At 37.0% G+C, this 15,000-nt stretch overlaps 1 protein-coding gene across 10 annotated transcripts in view; it reads left to right on the top strand.

Annotated features, from left to right (window-relative positions):
• Positions 1-15,000, top strand: part of LOC144973674 (atrial natriuretic peptide-converting enzyme-like) — a 221,532-nt gene that overhangs the window by 192,912 nt on the left and 13,620 nt on the right. For all 10 annotated transcript variants that reach the window (XM_078916440.1, XM_078916436.1, XM_078916435.1 and 7 more), the window contains 9 exons: positions 3,230-3,297; positions 4,990-5,150; positions 7,668-7,694; positions 8,576-8,818; positions 9,521-9,637; positions 10,953-11,084; positions 12,043-12,168; positions 13,094-13,237; positions 14,522-14,635. In XM_078916440.1, the coding sequence (XP_078772566.1) occupies positions 3,230-3,297; positions 4,990-5,150; positions 7,668-7,694; positions 8,576-8,818; positions 9,521-9,637; positions 10,953-11,084; positions 12,043-12,168; positions 13,094-13,237; positions 14,522-14,635 (1,132 nt within the window). The remainder of the gene's footprint in view (positions 1-3,229; positions 3,298-4,989; positions 5,151-7,667; positions 7,695-8,575; positions 8,819-9,520; positions 9,638-10,952; positions 11,085-12,042; positions 12,169-13,093; positions 13,238-14,521; positions 14,636-15,000) is intronic.

Raw genomic sequence — 15,000 nt, 5'->3', positions numbered from 1 at the left:
GGATTGATAACTTGCCCAAGGATAAAGATTGGGGTGGATGAGTTCGGTTTAGATGCTGGTCTTTTATAAAATAAAATTAAGATAGATAAAATTCCCTTTATTCATCTCATAGGGGAAAGTTGTCTCTAGGATCTAGTCCAAGGGAAGGCTGGAATAACCGAGGCGTCAGCCGCAGTGCAGCGCCGCAAAGTGAGCTAGGGCGACGTGACTTGCTCAAGGCCACACAGCGCAGCGGTTAATCGAACTCAGAAGCAAAGACGTACCCCTGAGCCACGCTGCCCCATAGAGCGCATCACTGGACCGCAGAACTGCTTTATATAAATTTTGAGATTTATAAACTCTGTAATTTCTCTCGAACCAACATGGGATAAAGAGAGTGTTATTATTTAAGTTGTTCATTACAACCAAGATAAAACATCACTTGATGAATAGCGACATTATTACTTTAGCTTTACTTTTGTACGAGCAATTGAAGTTAGAATTTTGCGACAGATCTATCTATCTTGATCATGAACACTGCAATATTTCCACAAAATAACTATTTCTCATTTTCACCATAATATTATCGAAAGATTATGATGATCCATAACTTGTCAACAAGTCTTAAATTTAAAACAACTTTCTTTAAGTTTTTTCTCCAATAAGTCGGCAATTGTACTTACCTAATTGTAAGGACAGTTAATACATCGGACAGTTTAAAGTTCATGACCAAAAACTCCAAAAGTATAAATCACCTCAAAACGCCATTGGCAAGGAGATTCAAGGCGTAAGATATGTATTTGATAAATAAGTTTTTAATTGTTATATTTTTGAATGCTCTTCAAGCAAATGATGATATCAGGAAATTGTAATCTGAACCTTTCATCTTTTTTAACCCTCTCCTTACCACCTACAGCAAAATCGTCACATTTGTTACGACACAATATACATTTTTTTCTGATTCAGATTTATTTTGTACATCACAAACTTTGAAGAATGATCTTTGTTTAATTAATAAGAACATAAAGCTGTTCTGTAGAGAGCTTGTTTTGTTTGAGTTTAAAAATCATTTTTCTCATGGGAAAACCTGTCATTTTTGGGAAAATACTGAAAATGATCGCTAAGGAGAGAGTTAAAGGCTTTTGGCCAAGGCAAACTTTATTATGATGATATATTGTATTCTGCTATGTTAAGGCTTTTTAAAAATAAAGTTGAGTATCATGTATATCTTTCTATTTTTAAAAATTATGCCTTTTGCGCCACGATATCATAAGACATCGTCGCCTAGGCATTCCACGAAGGAATATAGATAACTCATCAAACAAGATGTCTGATGTCAACAGGAGTAACCCATGTTGTCCAAGTGAGCAAATTGGGGGTTAATAATCTTGCTCAAGGAAAAAAAACGAAAGTGCCTGAAGCGGGGCTCGAACCCGGTCATCCGGATCACAGTGCAATGCCTTAACCACTCGGCCACTTCGCCCCCATATCTTTCTATAGCCCAAAATAGGAGCAAATGTCGTTTAGTCAGGGTGTTCCAGTTATCTCTATGTTATTTCTACCCAGTTTGTCTGAACAAGCTGAGATGAGAAAGGAGATTTATAATCCTATTTCTTTTCCCGGTGTGAGTGACAAACTCAGAGATTGACACGAAAAGAACAAGGCATTACGGTCTCATTGTGACAAGGTGAATGAGAATCACGTCTTGTACTGGCTAGGGATAACATGCGATTTATATCCGATAAAGATGCTATTTCTAAGCCATGATCAGTATCTTAGATAACCGTACTGATGAGAAAAGTATTGGGTGGGAAATGTTGCTAATTTATCTACTTATACTAATACTAATATTTCTAATCAGGTGTTGCGGAGTGTGGGTTTCAATGAAGGCTTTTACCTTATATCTTAAAGGATTCATTCTCTTCAATCTCTATTGATTTCTTTCTATCTTCTTCTTCTTCTTCTTCTTCTTCTTCTTCTTCTTCTTCTTCTTCTTCTTCTTCTTCTTCTTCTTCTTCTTCTTCTTCTTCTTCTTCTTCTCCTTCTTCTTCTTCTTTTCTTCCTTTTCATTTTACAGGGTTGCCATAATGAATGCCACATCTCCATGCATCTCGGTTCAAAGCATCATCTTCCTCCAGGCCCAGTTCTTTCATTATATCGTCTTTTACCTTATCCAACCATCTAGTCTTTGGGCGTCCCTTTTCCCCCTTTCCCGCTAATTGTATATCCAATACTCTCCTTGCCACAACTAATGAATGAATCTCTATTGATTTCTCAAGGTAAACAAATTTCTATTTGGGCCTTTACTCACTTTAAAGGGGCTGCCGATAATTCAGCGGAAGAGCACTTGCGATCTTAGTTGACGTCGAAACTTTTCTGACCCCCGCCCCCTCCACTGTCTAACCAGCAGTGACTGGATAGCTGGGTCTGTTCGATCTGGCAGAAAATTCTTTCTGACACACTCGTGTCTTTTCCCACCTGTCTATCCGCACTTAAATGTATGAGTAGCTGAGTCTTTTTTTTTTTTTTGGTTCGTCCAGGGCAAATACATGTTACGTGAAATGGAATTAGTCACTCTAAAATAGAATATTGATGCCATTGGACCTTGTTCCGTTAACTTTGCATTCCCCAACGTCGGTTTCGATATAGACCTGAGCGGTCTTTGCTTCGTGCCCTAAATGTACCGTTATCGACTACCCGCCTCGTTGTGTAGCCTTGAGCAAGTCACCTCGCCCAAGCTCACTTTGCGGCGCTGCACTGCGGCTGACGCCTGGGTTATTCCAGTTTTCCCTTAGGATAGACCCTAAAGACAAATTTTCCCTTGGGGATGAATAAAGGGGAATTTATTTATTTATTTATTTATTTTTATTGTGGTTGTCAAACTCACTCCATTTGAAACAGAAATACTGTAACTGTTATACTTCTATTGGTTGTCCATTTCATTTTGAGGCAAAGATGTGATCATTTCGCATATAGATTTGTTATGGTGTTGACAGAGTTAAATGTTTTGTCAGACTTTGGGAAAATTTGGATCAATCAAATACTGTCAATAGGCAACAGTGCTGTGACGTCACAACTTCCTTGCTTCCGGTTCTACGCTCATTTTTCAACGATTTTATTTTTTTCTAATGGCATGAACTATCATAATTTGATACTATCTTCAGAAAGGGATGTCATCACATGCCCCTGTTTAAGGTGCGAGGAGCATCTCAGTTTCTAACGCAAGGATTTTCATTTATTTCTTCTCCAGATATCTGATGTTTTCTTATCTTCCGATCTTTCTTCCATTTATAATAAAACTAAGATTGTGCGTATAAGGTGAGTATACTCTAAAAACTTGTTTCAAATTTTTAAATCAGTTTAGCCAAAATACATTTTGCTTGTTACTTATATTGAAAGTTATATATATATATATATATATATATATATATATATATATATATATATATATATATATATATATATATATATATATATATATATATATATATATAACATAAGGTCACTCACGTATTTTTTTTTTTTTTTTGCCGATACAATTGTTTCTATGTCCTCCATTTCGTCAGTCAACATTTCTCCGTAGTTTTATTAATAGGATGCCTCCCACTCCCACCCCCCCCCCCACCTCCCCAACAATAAAAAATCTTAACCCTTTCAAGTTGTCCATGGAAAAGGCTCTTTAAACCACTCCTTCCACCTGCGGCAAAATCGTCACATTTGTTACGACACAATATCATTTTTTAAAACTCAGATTTATTTTGTACATCACAAACTTTGAAGAATGATCTTTGTTCAATTAATAAGAACATAAAGTTGTTTTGTAGAGAGCTTGTATGAGTTCAAAAAATCAATTTTTCTGCTGGGTAAGCCTGCCATTTTGGGAAGATACTGAAAAGGATCGGTAAGGAGAGAGTTAATCACATTTTCAAGGAAGATTATTATTATATTGGCGCCTTATCAGCATGAATGTATTCCCCAACACGTTTATTGTTTCCGGTGGCTTATAAAGCGCTTTGAGCACTATTTGTGGATATTATGCTAATAAAAACTCATGATTTCGGTGAGTTTTAAAGAACATATGTGATAGATACCTAAAAAGAGGTTGACACATTTTTCATTGATTCTCAACCTAGCATACGCTTCCATTTATGAAATTCCAGTTAGAAAATTGTCTTATAACTAAAACCTCGTGTTGTCTTTGTGTATAGCTCTATTTCTAATAACAACAGTAAATGAAGTGAGTAGAAAATGCCATAAGACAATAGAGAATAACAATTTCGTGGTGGCGATGGAGGGTTTGAACCCGCGACCTTACTGGTACCACAATAACTCCGCCTGGCCGGGCAGAGCGTGACTCTACCGTATGAGCTATCCACGATCGCCAAAAAAAGATCGCATCATCTAATCCTAGTCTTATTAGAGCCTTCTCTTCCTGATTCTTGGGGTCACGGGTTCAACAAAATGTCTATTTCTAATCTGTTTGGACAGTCAACCAAGAGGATATTTACATTATTATAATGTGAACACCATCGCTATTAAGCCATTTCATGGCATCTTCAATTTTAAATGTTTTTTGTTGTTTTTTTGCGGCTATGTGGTCTAGTGGTATGACACTCGCTTTCGGATCGGAAGGTCGAGCCTCGCGCTCGGCGCATAGTTGAGTCCTTGGAAAAGGCTCTTTACTCACATTCTCTCACCGTACTCGGGTGTAAAATGAGCACCTGACCGTTAACAGCGTTGTCTTTGTCCGGAAAATTGTAATATCGCCTAACAGGCGTCATGTCCCGCCCTACATGTTATATGTTGCTGTTGACCAGGGACCCCTTGTAAAGCGCTTTGAGCACAATTAGTGGGTATTGCGCTATATAAAGCTCAAAGCTCAAGCTCAATTTTTTTAATTCTCTCTTTTTTTTTTTGGGGGGGGGGGGGGGAGAGAGGGTTGTTTTGGTTTGAATTTTTTTTTTTTTATGTTAACGATAATGACAACATTTTTTTTTTCATTTTCTTCAGCAACGCAAACGGCCGTGCATCATTGACGTTCATCATCCAGCCCCCACCCCACGTGACCTGTTCCCATGACTGCGAGGCCCGTATCACCAACTTATTATTGAAGGGTCTTGAAGACAGTTTGTTCATAGTTGATAGGAATTCTGTTTCTGTTAAGATGTATTGTGAGTTGAGATTTGTTTTACAGATCATTTCTTACCATTAAAAGATAAAATTCCATTTAATTATCCCATAGGGGAAATTTGTCTCAAGGTTCTATTCCAAGGGAAGACTGGAATAACCCAGGCGTCAGCCGCAGTGCAGCGCCGCAAATTGTGCTAGGGCGAGGTGACTTGCGGCGGGCAATCGAACTCGGTACCTTTCGGGTACGTACCAAAGACCGAACCGCTGATCCATACTGTCCCTTTGCGTTCACAGCTTCATTTTGCTCTAACCCGACAACTTGACTTCCTGAATTGAATGAAGTCTCTTGATTCCTTGTGGAGCATAGGGGCCGCAACATTACTCTTCCATCTGTTTTTAGAGAGGTCTTCTTTATCCGGGCCCAGGTTTGTCCGGGCTGCCTAACCTGAAAAGACTCATACCGATTTCTCCAAATTTAAAGTAGTGACGCTATGCATATAGGTAAAATGCTCATAACATCCAACAGTCGGATATATTGTAGCCACACACAAAACTATGTATAACCTTGAACGTTTACAGGTTGATTGATAGAATTTAGTGAGAATGTATCATTCAAAAAATGGCTGTCCAAAAACAATAGCAAATAGATGAGTGGAGTCAAGTTCTTTCCTTCTATACCAGAAATAGCGATGAGACTTACTCTCCTAATGAAGCCCTAGTCAGAATGATCGGATGAATAATTGTGCGGCTATGTGGTCTAGTGGTATGACAATCGCTTTCTGATCGGAAGGTCCTGGGTTCGAGCCTCCTCGTGCATAATTGAGCCCTTGGAGAAGGCTCTTTACTCACATTCTCTCAACGTACTAAGGTGTAAAATGAGTTCCTGGCCGCTAACAGCGTTGTCTCTGTTCAAGAAAATTGTAATATCGCCTAATAGGCGCCATGTCCCGTCCTACGTGTTAAATGGTGCTGTTGACAAGGGACCCCTTGTAAAGCGCTTTGAGCACGTCTAGTGGATATTGCGTTATATAAAAGCTCAATTTTAAAAAGTATGAAATATTATTTATTTCTTGTCGTTAAAGGAAGTCGACTTTCCCAAGATATATTTTAGTGGTTCGTTGCAAATTTCAAATCCGTTTGGGCAGCGTGGCTCATCGGTATGGTTTTTGTTTCGTACACGAAATATACCGAGTTTCACTACCCGCTGAGGTGTGTGATCTCAAGCATGACAATTCGCCCTAGCTCACTTTGTAGCACTGCGCTGCGGCTGGTGCATGAGTTATCCAGTCCTCCCTTAGAATAGACCCTAAAATAACAAATTTTCTCCAGGAAATGCTTAAAGGAAATAAATTACATTTATCCTATTCTTTATATTTTGATTTATCTAAAAATATATTCCTTTACAGCTATAAGGCCCACAGAGCCGGATTTTATCCCAGCTCTGTTTCTACGGTATGGACAGTAGCACTTGTTACCATAAGTACTTTCCGCCAGACCTAATAGATTCAGCAATGACTGCATGGTGGATGGATAGGAAGGTGGGTCCGGAAAAATCTGGTCTGCACCCGCATTCAATACCAGTGAAGCGAGTGCTCCATCAACTGAGCTATCCGGAACCCTCTTGTTAAGATTTCTAAAACCGCTAGGTGGAGATAATCCAATACTCTTTTTCCTACTTCCCATTACAGATGCTTTCATACCTTAATCGTTTAATTGGAGGATTCTTATAGATAGTGTGCACTGGGCTAAGAATTGCACAACATTGCCATCCAGAATTAAAACTGGCCAACACACAAAACTGTGTGTAACCTTGAAGGTTTATAGTTTGGATAATACAGTTTAGTGAGAAGTACTCAAAACGCGGATGGCAAAAAACATTAACAAAGACATGAGTGACGTCATCTTCGAACTATCTATAGATAGAACGAAGTTGACGTCACTCTGGTTTTTGTTATTGCTTTTTGCCATTCGTGTTTATCAGTAAATCTCAATAAACTGTATTAACCAGACTATAAAGGATCATGGTTACACAGAGTTTTGTGTGTTGGTCCGTTACACTTCCGGATGACAATGTTGTGAGATTCTTTGCCAAGTGCATACTATATATAGAATATGGCATAACTCCATGAAATATTTTTTTCCTTGCGATCATTGATGCTCTCAAACATGTCATATGATGTAATGATGGGATTCGTATAGAATATGGCATATCTACATCTAGAATTAATGCACTACTGTCATTTTTTACTCTCCTAGCATAGATGCTTTCATGCATTCATAAGTTATTCGTGGGATTCTTAATAGAATATGGAATACATCTAGAGTTATTGAAATATGTTTTTCCTTCTCATTATCATCAACATCACCATCATCATCATCATCATCATCATCATCATCATCATCATCATCATCATCATCATCATCATCATCACCATCGTAACCATCGTCATCATCCTTGTTTTTTTATTACAAGTAGTATCTGTTTTGTTTCCCTGCTCCCACCCCCATCCCTCCTCGTCCCACATTCCTTCCCACTCCATCCGTCTGGTTGTTGTCAGATACACCACCGCCCCCGACAATTCCATGTAAGTATGAGAGAAGCTACTATTTAATTTGATATCAGCGCTGAGTGCACAAATGATAAATGCAATATCTTTAAACCATTATTTCCGCCATTGTATACCTTCTTTGGGTCAGAGTCCTTCATTATCTATGCCAATATTACACTATTTCTATTTTCTCGTTAACCATCTTTGTTTGTTAAAGGCTTAGAATAGAATAATAGTAATACCCTTCAACAGTCGTAACGTCACTTCCCCCGTAATGACGCATCGTAACTTAGTAACTGACTCTAAACTATCGGAACAATGGCAGACGCCCTTATGAAATATTTCTCCGACGAGCATAAAAGCGTATCCAGAGGGAAAAAAAAAACATTATAAATCTGATCATGTTTTGACTTTTACACATTCTGATCACACGACATGAAAAGTTCTAACCAACATGAAGAATAAAAAGTGTCGATTTTCTTTGTTTAGAATCATGATGGCCACCGTTGCCGGGCGACGTGACATCAGACTATTGAATCATATTGCCAGGTAATCTTGAGGTTCAACGCCAGACGACGCAGGAAGAGTTTTTTGGGGGAAGATATTTTTTCTTGTAATTTTCTTTATGCTTTGTGATGCTATGTTGTCTAGTGGTATGACATTCGACTTCGGATTGGAAGGTCCTGGATTCGAGTCCCGCTCTAAGCGGAGTATTGTTGAGTCTTTGGAAAAGACATTTAACTTGCATTTTCTCATCGTAGAAAAAACTCTGGTGTAAATTGAGTAACTGGCCGTTAACAGCGTTGTCTATCTCCGTCATACACACTTTTTCATATCTTTGTCTTTTGGATCATGTTCGAAATGTGTAATGCAGGAATTCAAGAATCTTATATAACTCATATTCTGTATGATTCCAGCCGGCTGCCTACCCATCACCTTCAACGCGTTAGTCAACAGGACTGGGTATTCATCCTGGGTTCCCCCGAATGTTATGGGACATCGGACAAATCAAGAAGTGAATTCCTACCTAAGCAAAATCCGCCCGCTACTGAATGATCGGTGCTATTACTTCACTACACAGTTTTACAGTGCTGCGTTTTTCCCTAAATGCCCTTCTCCTGGAGGTTCTAACGTGTTTCCATGCAAGCAATACTGTATAGGTATGTGTTTATTACTATCATTATCATCATCATCATCATCATCATCATCATCATCATCATCATCATCATCATCATCATCATCATCATCATCATCATCATCATTATTATTATTATTATTATTATTGTTATTGTTATTATTATTATTATTATTATTATTATTATTATTATTATTATTATTATTATTATTATCATTATTATTATTATTATCATTATCATTATTATTATTATTATTATTATTATTATTATTATTATTACTATTATTATTATTTTTATTATTATTATTATTATTATTATTATTATTATTATTATTATTATATTATCATTATTATTATTACTATTATTATTATTATTATTATTATTATTATTATTATTATTATTATTATTATTATTATTATCATTATTATCATTATTATTATTACTATTATTATTATTATTATTATTATTATTACTATTATTATTATTATTATTATTATTACTATTATTATTATTATTATTATTATTATTATTATTACTATTATTATTATTATTATTATTACTATTATTATTTTATTATTATTATTATTATTATTATTATTATTATTATTATTATTATTATTATTATTATTATTTGTGTGTGTGAAGCGAGTGCTCTACCAACTGAGCTATCGCTAACCACCATATAATATTTTATTATTGTTAGGTACTATTCGATTTACCTTTCAGATGTGAAGTCTTCCTGCCAAAAGGACTATGAAGAGCAAAATTTGACGATGCCATTTCAATGCGACATCTTTCAAGATAGTGAAAACCCTGACATGTGTATACAGAGCCCCTTTACACGTGAGTTTAACGATATATGTGCGGCATGTGGTCTTGTGGTATGACACTTGCTTTCGGATCGGAAGGTCCTGGGTACGAGCCTCCCTCCCTCGGCGCATAGTTGAGTCCTTGGAAAAGACTCTTTACTCACATTCTCTCACCGTACTCCGGTTCTAAAATGTGTACCTGGCCGTTAACAGCGTTGTCTGTGTCCGAAAAAATTGTAATACCGCCTGATGGGCGTCATGTCACGTCCTACATGTTAAGTGTTGCTGTTGGCCAGGGACCTCTTGTAAAGCGCTTTGAGCACGTTCAGTGGATATTGCGCTATATAAAGAAAAGCTCAAGATCAAGTTTTATAAATTTGAAAAATAAACCAATGGCAAGACATAATGGAAGCTTCTGTATAATTTACAACGATAATTAATACAGAGCTGCCAACCCTTCACATTCCAAATGTGGAATCAGAACGCCTGAAAATAGGAATTTGAGACAAAAAATAGTAATTCAAATGTATTTTGTGTTTTGTTGAGAAAATTAAATGCAATTATATAAAGTGCATATTAGCCCAACATTTCATATATTTGATGTCATACCAACTTTAAATCACTTTTTCGAATCCGCTTCACGTCCACATAATACCTAATTGACGCGTTTGGGACACATTTTTACTATCTCAAGACGCAACATGTAACGGAACCTCCAAGGAATTCGGTATAAGTTGTCTGTTAAGCGCTCTTATCGTTCTTACAATTTTTTTCACTCTCTACATTCGGATGTGCAATTTTACGTCTTTTATTCATTTTAGCCAGAAAACTTTCACTTCAAACTTGGATCAGCTTGCCAAAATCTTGTCTAAATGTCTCAAATTAACGTGCAACTCGTTACATTCCATTGCAATTAATCTAATATCTGTGCTATTGTGTCTTCAATGTACTTTTGTCCAGAATTATGGAAAACTCCGATTATGAAGTATCTTGTATAAGTAACCGATCCTCATCTTCGTCCTCCTCCTCCTCTTCCTCATCATCATCATCATCATCATCATCATCATCATCATCATCAAGCCGTTGAAGATCCGAGAGACGAACTACCCTACGGAACTGAGCTCCCCAGGTATAATGGGTACAACTGAAGAGAGCACGGGCAAAATTTGGGAGACCAGCTGGAAGCATGAAAAAGTGGGTGCTGGCTGAGACTAGCTCGTGTACATGTGGATGCCCAGAGCAGACGATGGAGCACATCCTTAGAGAATGTCAATATGGGCCCATCATCATCATCGTCATCATCATCATTTCCGTAACATCTTACTTTCTACCTTTTTCTTCTCTTTCAGCTGGTAAATGTGTAGCGAATCCATTTGAGGAGTGCCTCCACCTCGGCCTCAATAAAACGGCCTTTCCCAACGTCGTTGGAATTAATGGAATCGAGGGGAATATCTCCGCCAACAATTTTCAATTCATGTATAGTAAGTCCATAGATTTCTACCTATTTTTTTTTTTTTTAATTCTTAGTTTTTGGATTCTGGGTGGGGATCCTGACCTCCCATAGTGGGCAGGGAGGTACATGCTGTGTCTTCTATCCCCCATACCCGTTTCCCAATTGTTTCCTGTCATTGTCTTGGAATGAGATTACTTAGTTTTGTCCTGATCCTTGCCGGAGCTCCTTGGCTGGGAGGGAAACAGTCGAATGTATAGTTATAGTTTTGGGAGATGATATTTTTTTCCTTGTAAACCATCTCTCTGTTATGCATTGTATTATGTTGAGTTTACATATTATATTAAATGATTGGTAAACATTTGAGTGTATTCCTCTTAGATGGGACCTGTGCTTGTGTCTGGATGAGACTTTTAGGTGATCTCAAACTAAGTGCATTGGTGGTCTGCTCTTGGAATCTACATCTGATCCCTATTTGTTCCCAGTTCCCCTATGTCTTACTTTTTCTTGGGTGCTTTTATTGTAATTCTATAACTTTTTACTATCCCATTTTCTTCCTTTTTACTGGCGCTGATATAACCTAAATGTGTTGCAAGCGCCGTAAAACCCTTAAAAACAAAAACAAAACAGTTTTTTGATTTAGCTAAGTACGATATGGTAAAAATTCCTCAAAGACAATCTCAGTGGAATGTATTTATTTATTTATTTTTTGTCTTTAAAATATAAATGTATGCCAAGTTTCACATCTATAATAATATAAAAAGAATTTTGTTGCATATTTGTTTTTTGTTTTTTCTGATTGTTTTTTTCTGTTTTCTATACTTTTTGTTTGGTCTTGGGGATTTTGGGATTTTTTTTCAGATTTATTTCCACTCTTATTTGTTATATTTAATTCCTTTCTTAAATCAAAGAATCTCTTTAACTCATAACTAAGAGCCTGTAACGCATACATTTCTCATAACTAACAGCATGTAACGCATTCATTTCAGAGATGCAGCAGGCCACGCATTGTTACAAGCATATCATGCTGTTCACGTGTGCAGTTTTCGCACCCCCGTGTTCAGGGAAAGAACCGCCGAATCACTATGTTCCCCCGTGTAGAGGTCTCTGTCAAAGTAAGTATCATCGCCATCATCGTCATCATCATCATCCTCATCATCCTCATCACCGTCACCGTCATCGTCATCGTCATTATATCATCAGATTATTCTAATCATTATAACACATGAGAAAATGAAAGAGTTGTCTCGATTTTTCAAGTTTTTAATTTATTTTTTTTTAATTATTATGAAATATTAAACACCAGGTCTTTTAAATTGCATATTCTCTCTTATTTTGAATATGTCTATAATTCCACCTTGCCCTATCCTTTTCAAGGTCTCGATTTATTTCCTCAGAGAGCCTTATGGAATCAAGTTTTAATTTCATGCAGTCCCAGTTGACTGTTGTGTGTTTTTAAAAAGGAGTCTTACAACATATCTAACCGCCAAAAGCAATTTGTTCATTCACACCTGAGTCCAGTGGGGCCGAATGAATAAAGTGTTCTATCAAGATTATAATGCTTGGCTAGAGACTATTAACATTGTCTCCCATCCAGTTATTGCTTACCTCCAACGATGCTTTATCTTTAACATGATGAGATTTCGCCATTATGTCTTCTAAAAAAATTGATCTTTCACATAGCGCGATATCCACTAAAAGTGCTCAAACCGCTTTACAAGAGATTCCTTGCCAAAACCAACGCTGAACATATAGGACGAGTTATACAGCGACATTACAATTTATTCCTAACAGATACAACGCTGGTAACGGCCAGTTACTCATTTTAACTCAAGTACGGTGAGAGAATGCGAGTAAAGATTCTTTTCCAAGGACTAATGAAGCTGGCACCCTAGTGGTGCAGTAATTTCCAGAAACAAGCCGTATTATCATAATGATCCCTGTTAAACTATTGTACAGACCTTACAGAACCAATCTGAAGCATCGCAATAAATCGTCGTGTATTCATGATATATTTCTACCCCCCCCCCCCCCCCCAAGACTTCAAAGACCGATGCGAGATCTTCCTGGACATGTTCGAAATGACGTGGCCCACATCAGTTGCCAATTGTTCCGCTTTCCCCGACTCGCCTGATCCAAACGTGTGCACTGGATACCATGAATCAAGGGAACCTGATGATAAAGGTAGTAAAACTTTTTTTTTTTAATTTTGAGCATTTGTATAGAGCAATATCAACTAAACGTGCTCAAAGCGCTTTAAAAGGGGCCGATCGCCAACTGCAACACGTAACATATAGGACAAAAAACATGACGCCTATTAGGCTATATAATATTACATTTTTTCCGGGCAGAGACAATGCTGTTAATGGCCAAGTACTCATTTTACCACTGGGTACGTTGAGAATGTGAGTAAAGAGGATTCAACTATATGCCGCTCAAAGCAGGGCTCGAACCGTGAATCATTCAGTCCGAAGGCGAATGTCATACCACTAGGCCACATTTCTAAACCATAATCATTAAGATATTAATTCACAAATCATGAAATGAGTAGAGATGTCACAGAAGACTATAAAAGACATCAGAACAAAAACTCTCTAAACCCGAGACCTGATCCTTTGTCTGGCTGCGAGAGGGACATACAATCGACGCAATCAGATACCGATTATGATGATTATGATGATGATTATAATAATAATAATAATAATAATAATAATAATAATAATAATAATAATAATAATAATAATAATAATAATAATAATAATAATAATAATCCAGCCTCTGTGCTCCGCCTACAGCTTCTACTTGATCTTCCCCTCTTTTGTTTCCCATGAGGATTCCACGGGAGAGCCTGGCGTATTGTGCTTGATGCTGGCTTCCATAGGGTGTGCCCATAGCAATCTAGAGATAGATAGATAGCACTGGGTGTGCCCAATCCAGCCCACCTTCCTCAATAATGGTAAAATTCAACAGTAGAGACTGTTTAGCATGTATGCCCAATTTCCTGCCTTTTTTTATATACGGGTGACCGATTCATCCATAGACCCTCCTGAAAACATAATTTGATGACTGTCGAAAGATGAAAATAGATGTTATGAGACTGGAACAAAATACCCTACATCATCTTTCAATGTTTAATATCTTAGAACTAATAATCACCTATATTTATCTTCGATTTTTTTCGATGGAGGAAGGGGGGGGGTTGTTTGTTTTGCTTGTTTGGTTTTTTTTATTTTGAAGGAGGGGGGTGAAGCTATTTTTATCTCCCAGGATTATTAATTAACCTCTGCTCGTTTAGTCGGATATCATGGGCGATTGGAGTTGGAGTCGCACGATTCCTCGAAGGATTATCTATGTGTCCTTGTTCTATCATGCGGCCATGCCAGGTAAAATAACAGAATTTTAAATGTGTTGTAAGACAGTAGATAGATATAATAAAATTTGAATGCATTGAATGTAATGCCTTTTCAGTATGCTTCAAAGACCAAGTTGAGTGTGCTGATGCCAGTGATACGTGTATCAACAAAGACTGGTTCTGTGACGGGGAGCAGGATTGCCCAAATAACACTGACGAGAAACATTGTGGTAAATTTAATAGTATTGAGATTTGAAAACGTTTAAATCTCGCTTAACCCTCTCCTCACCAACTATAGGAAAATCGTCACATCATTCGTTACCATACAACCAACATGTTTCTTATTCAAATTTCTCTTGTACATCATAAAATTTAAAGATAATGAACAGTGTGTTGTAGAGTATGTTTTGCTAAAGAAATTATTCATTGCAAGAACATATTGCTATTGTGATAAAAATCTATTTTAAAGTTAGTTGGGTGTGAAGTTTTGGAGAGAATCCTGAAAATAGGTGGTAAGGAGAGAGTTAAAGTTTTATCTTTTACGTCATAAGTTGCAATACTATTATTATATTTTTTTTGTTGTTAAATTGAATTG

The sequence above is a fragment of the Berghia stephanieae genome, chromosome 5, assembly GCF_034508935.2.
Source record: "Berghia stephanieae isolate SIO BIC M18660-M18661 chromosome 5, UCSD_Bste_1.3, whole genome shotgun sequence".
NCBI classification, from domain to species: domain Eukaryota; kingdom Metazoa; phylum Mollusca; class Gastropoda; order Nudibranchia; family Aeolidiidae; genus Berghia; species Berghia stephanieae.
Note: the sequence above shows the minus strand (reverse complement) of the source record. Positions and strands in the feature narration are given on the sequence as shown.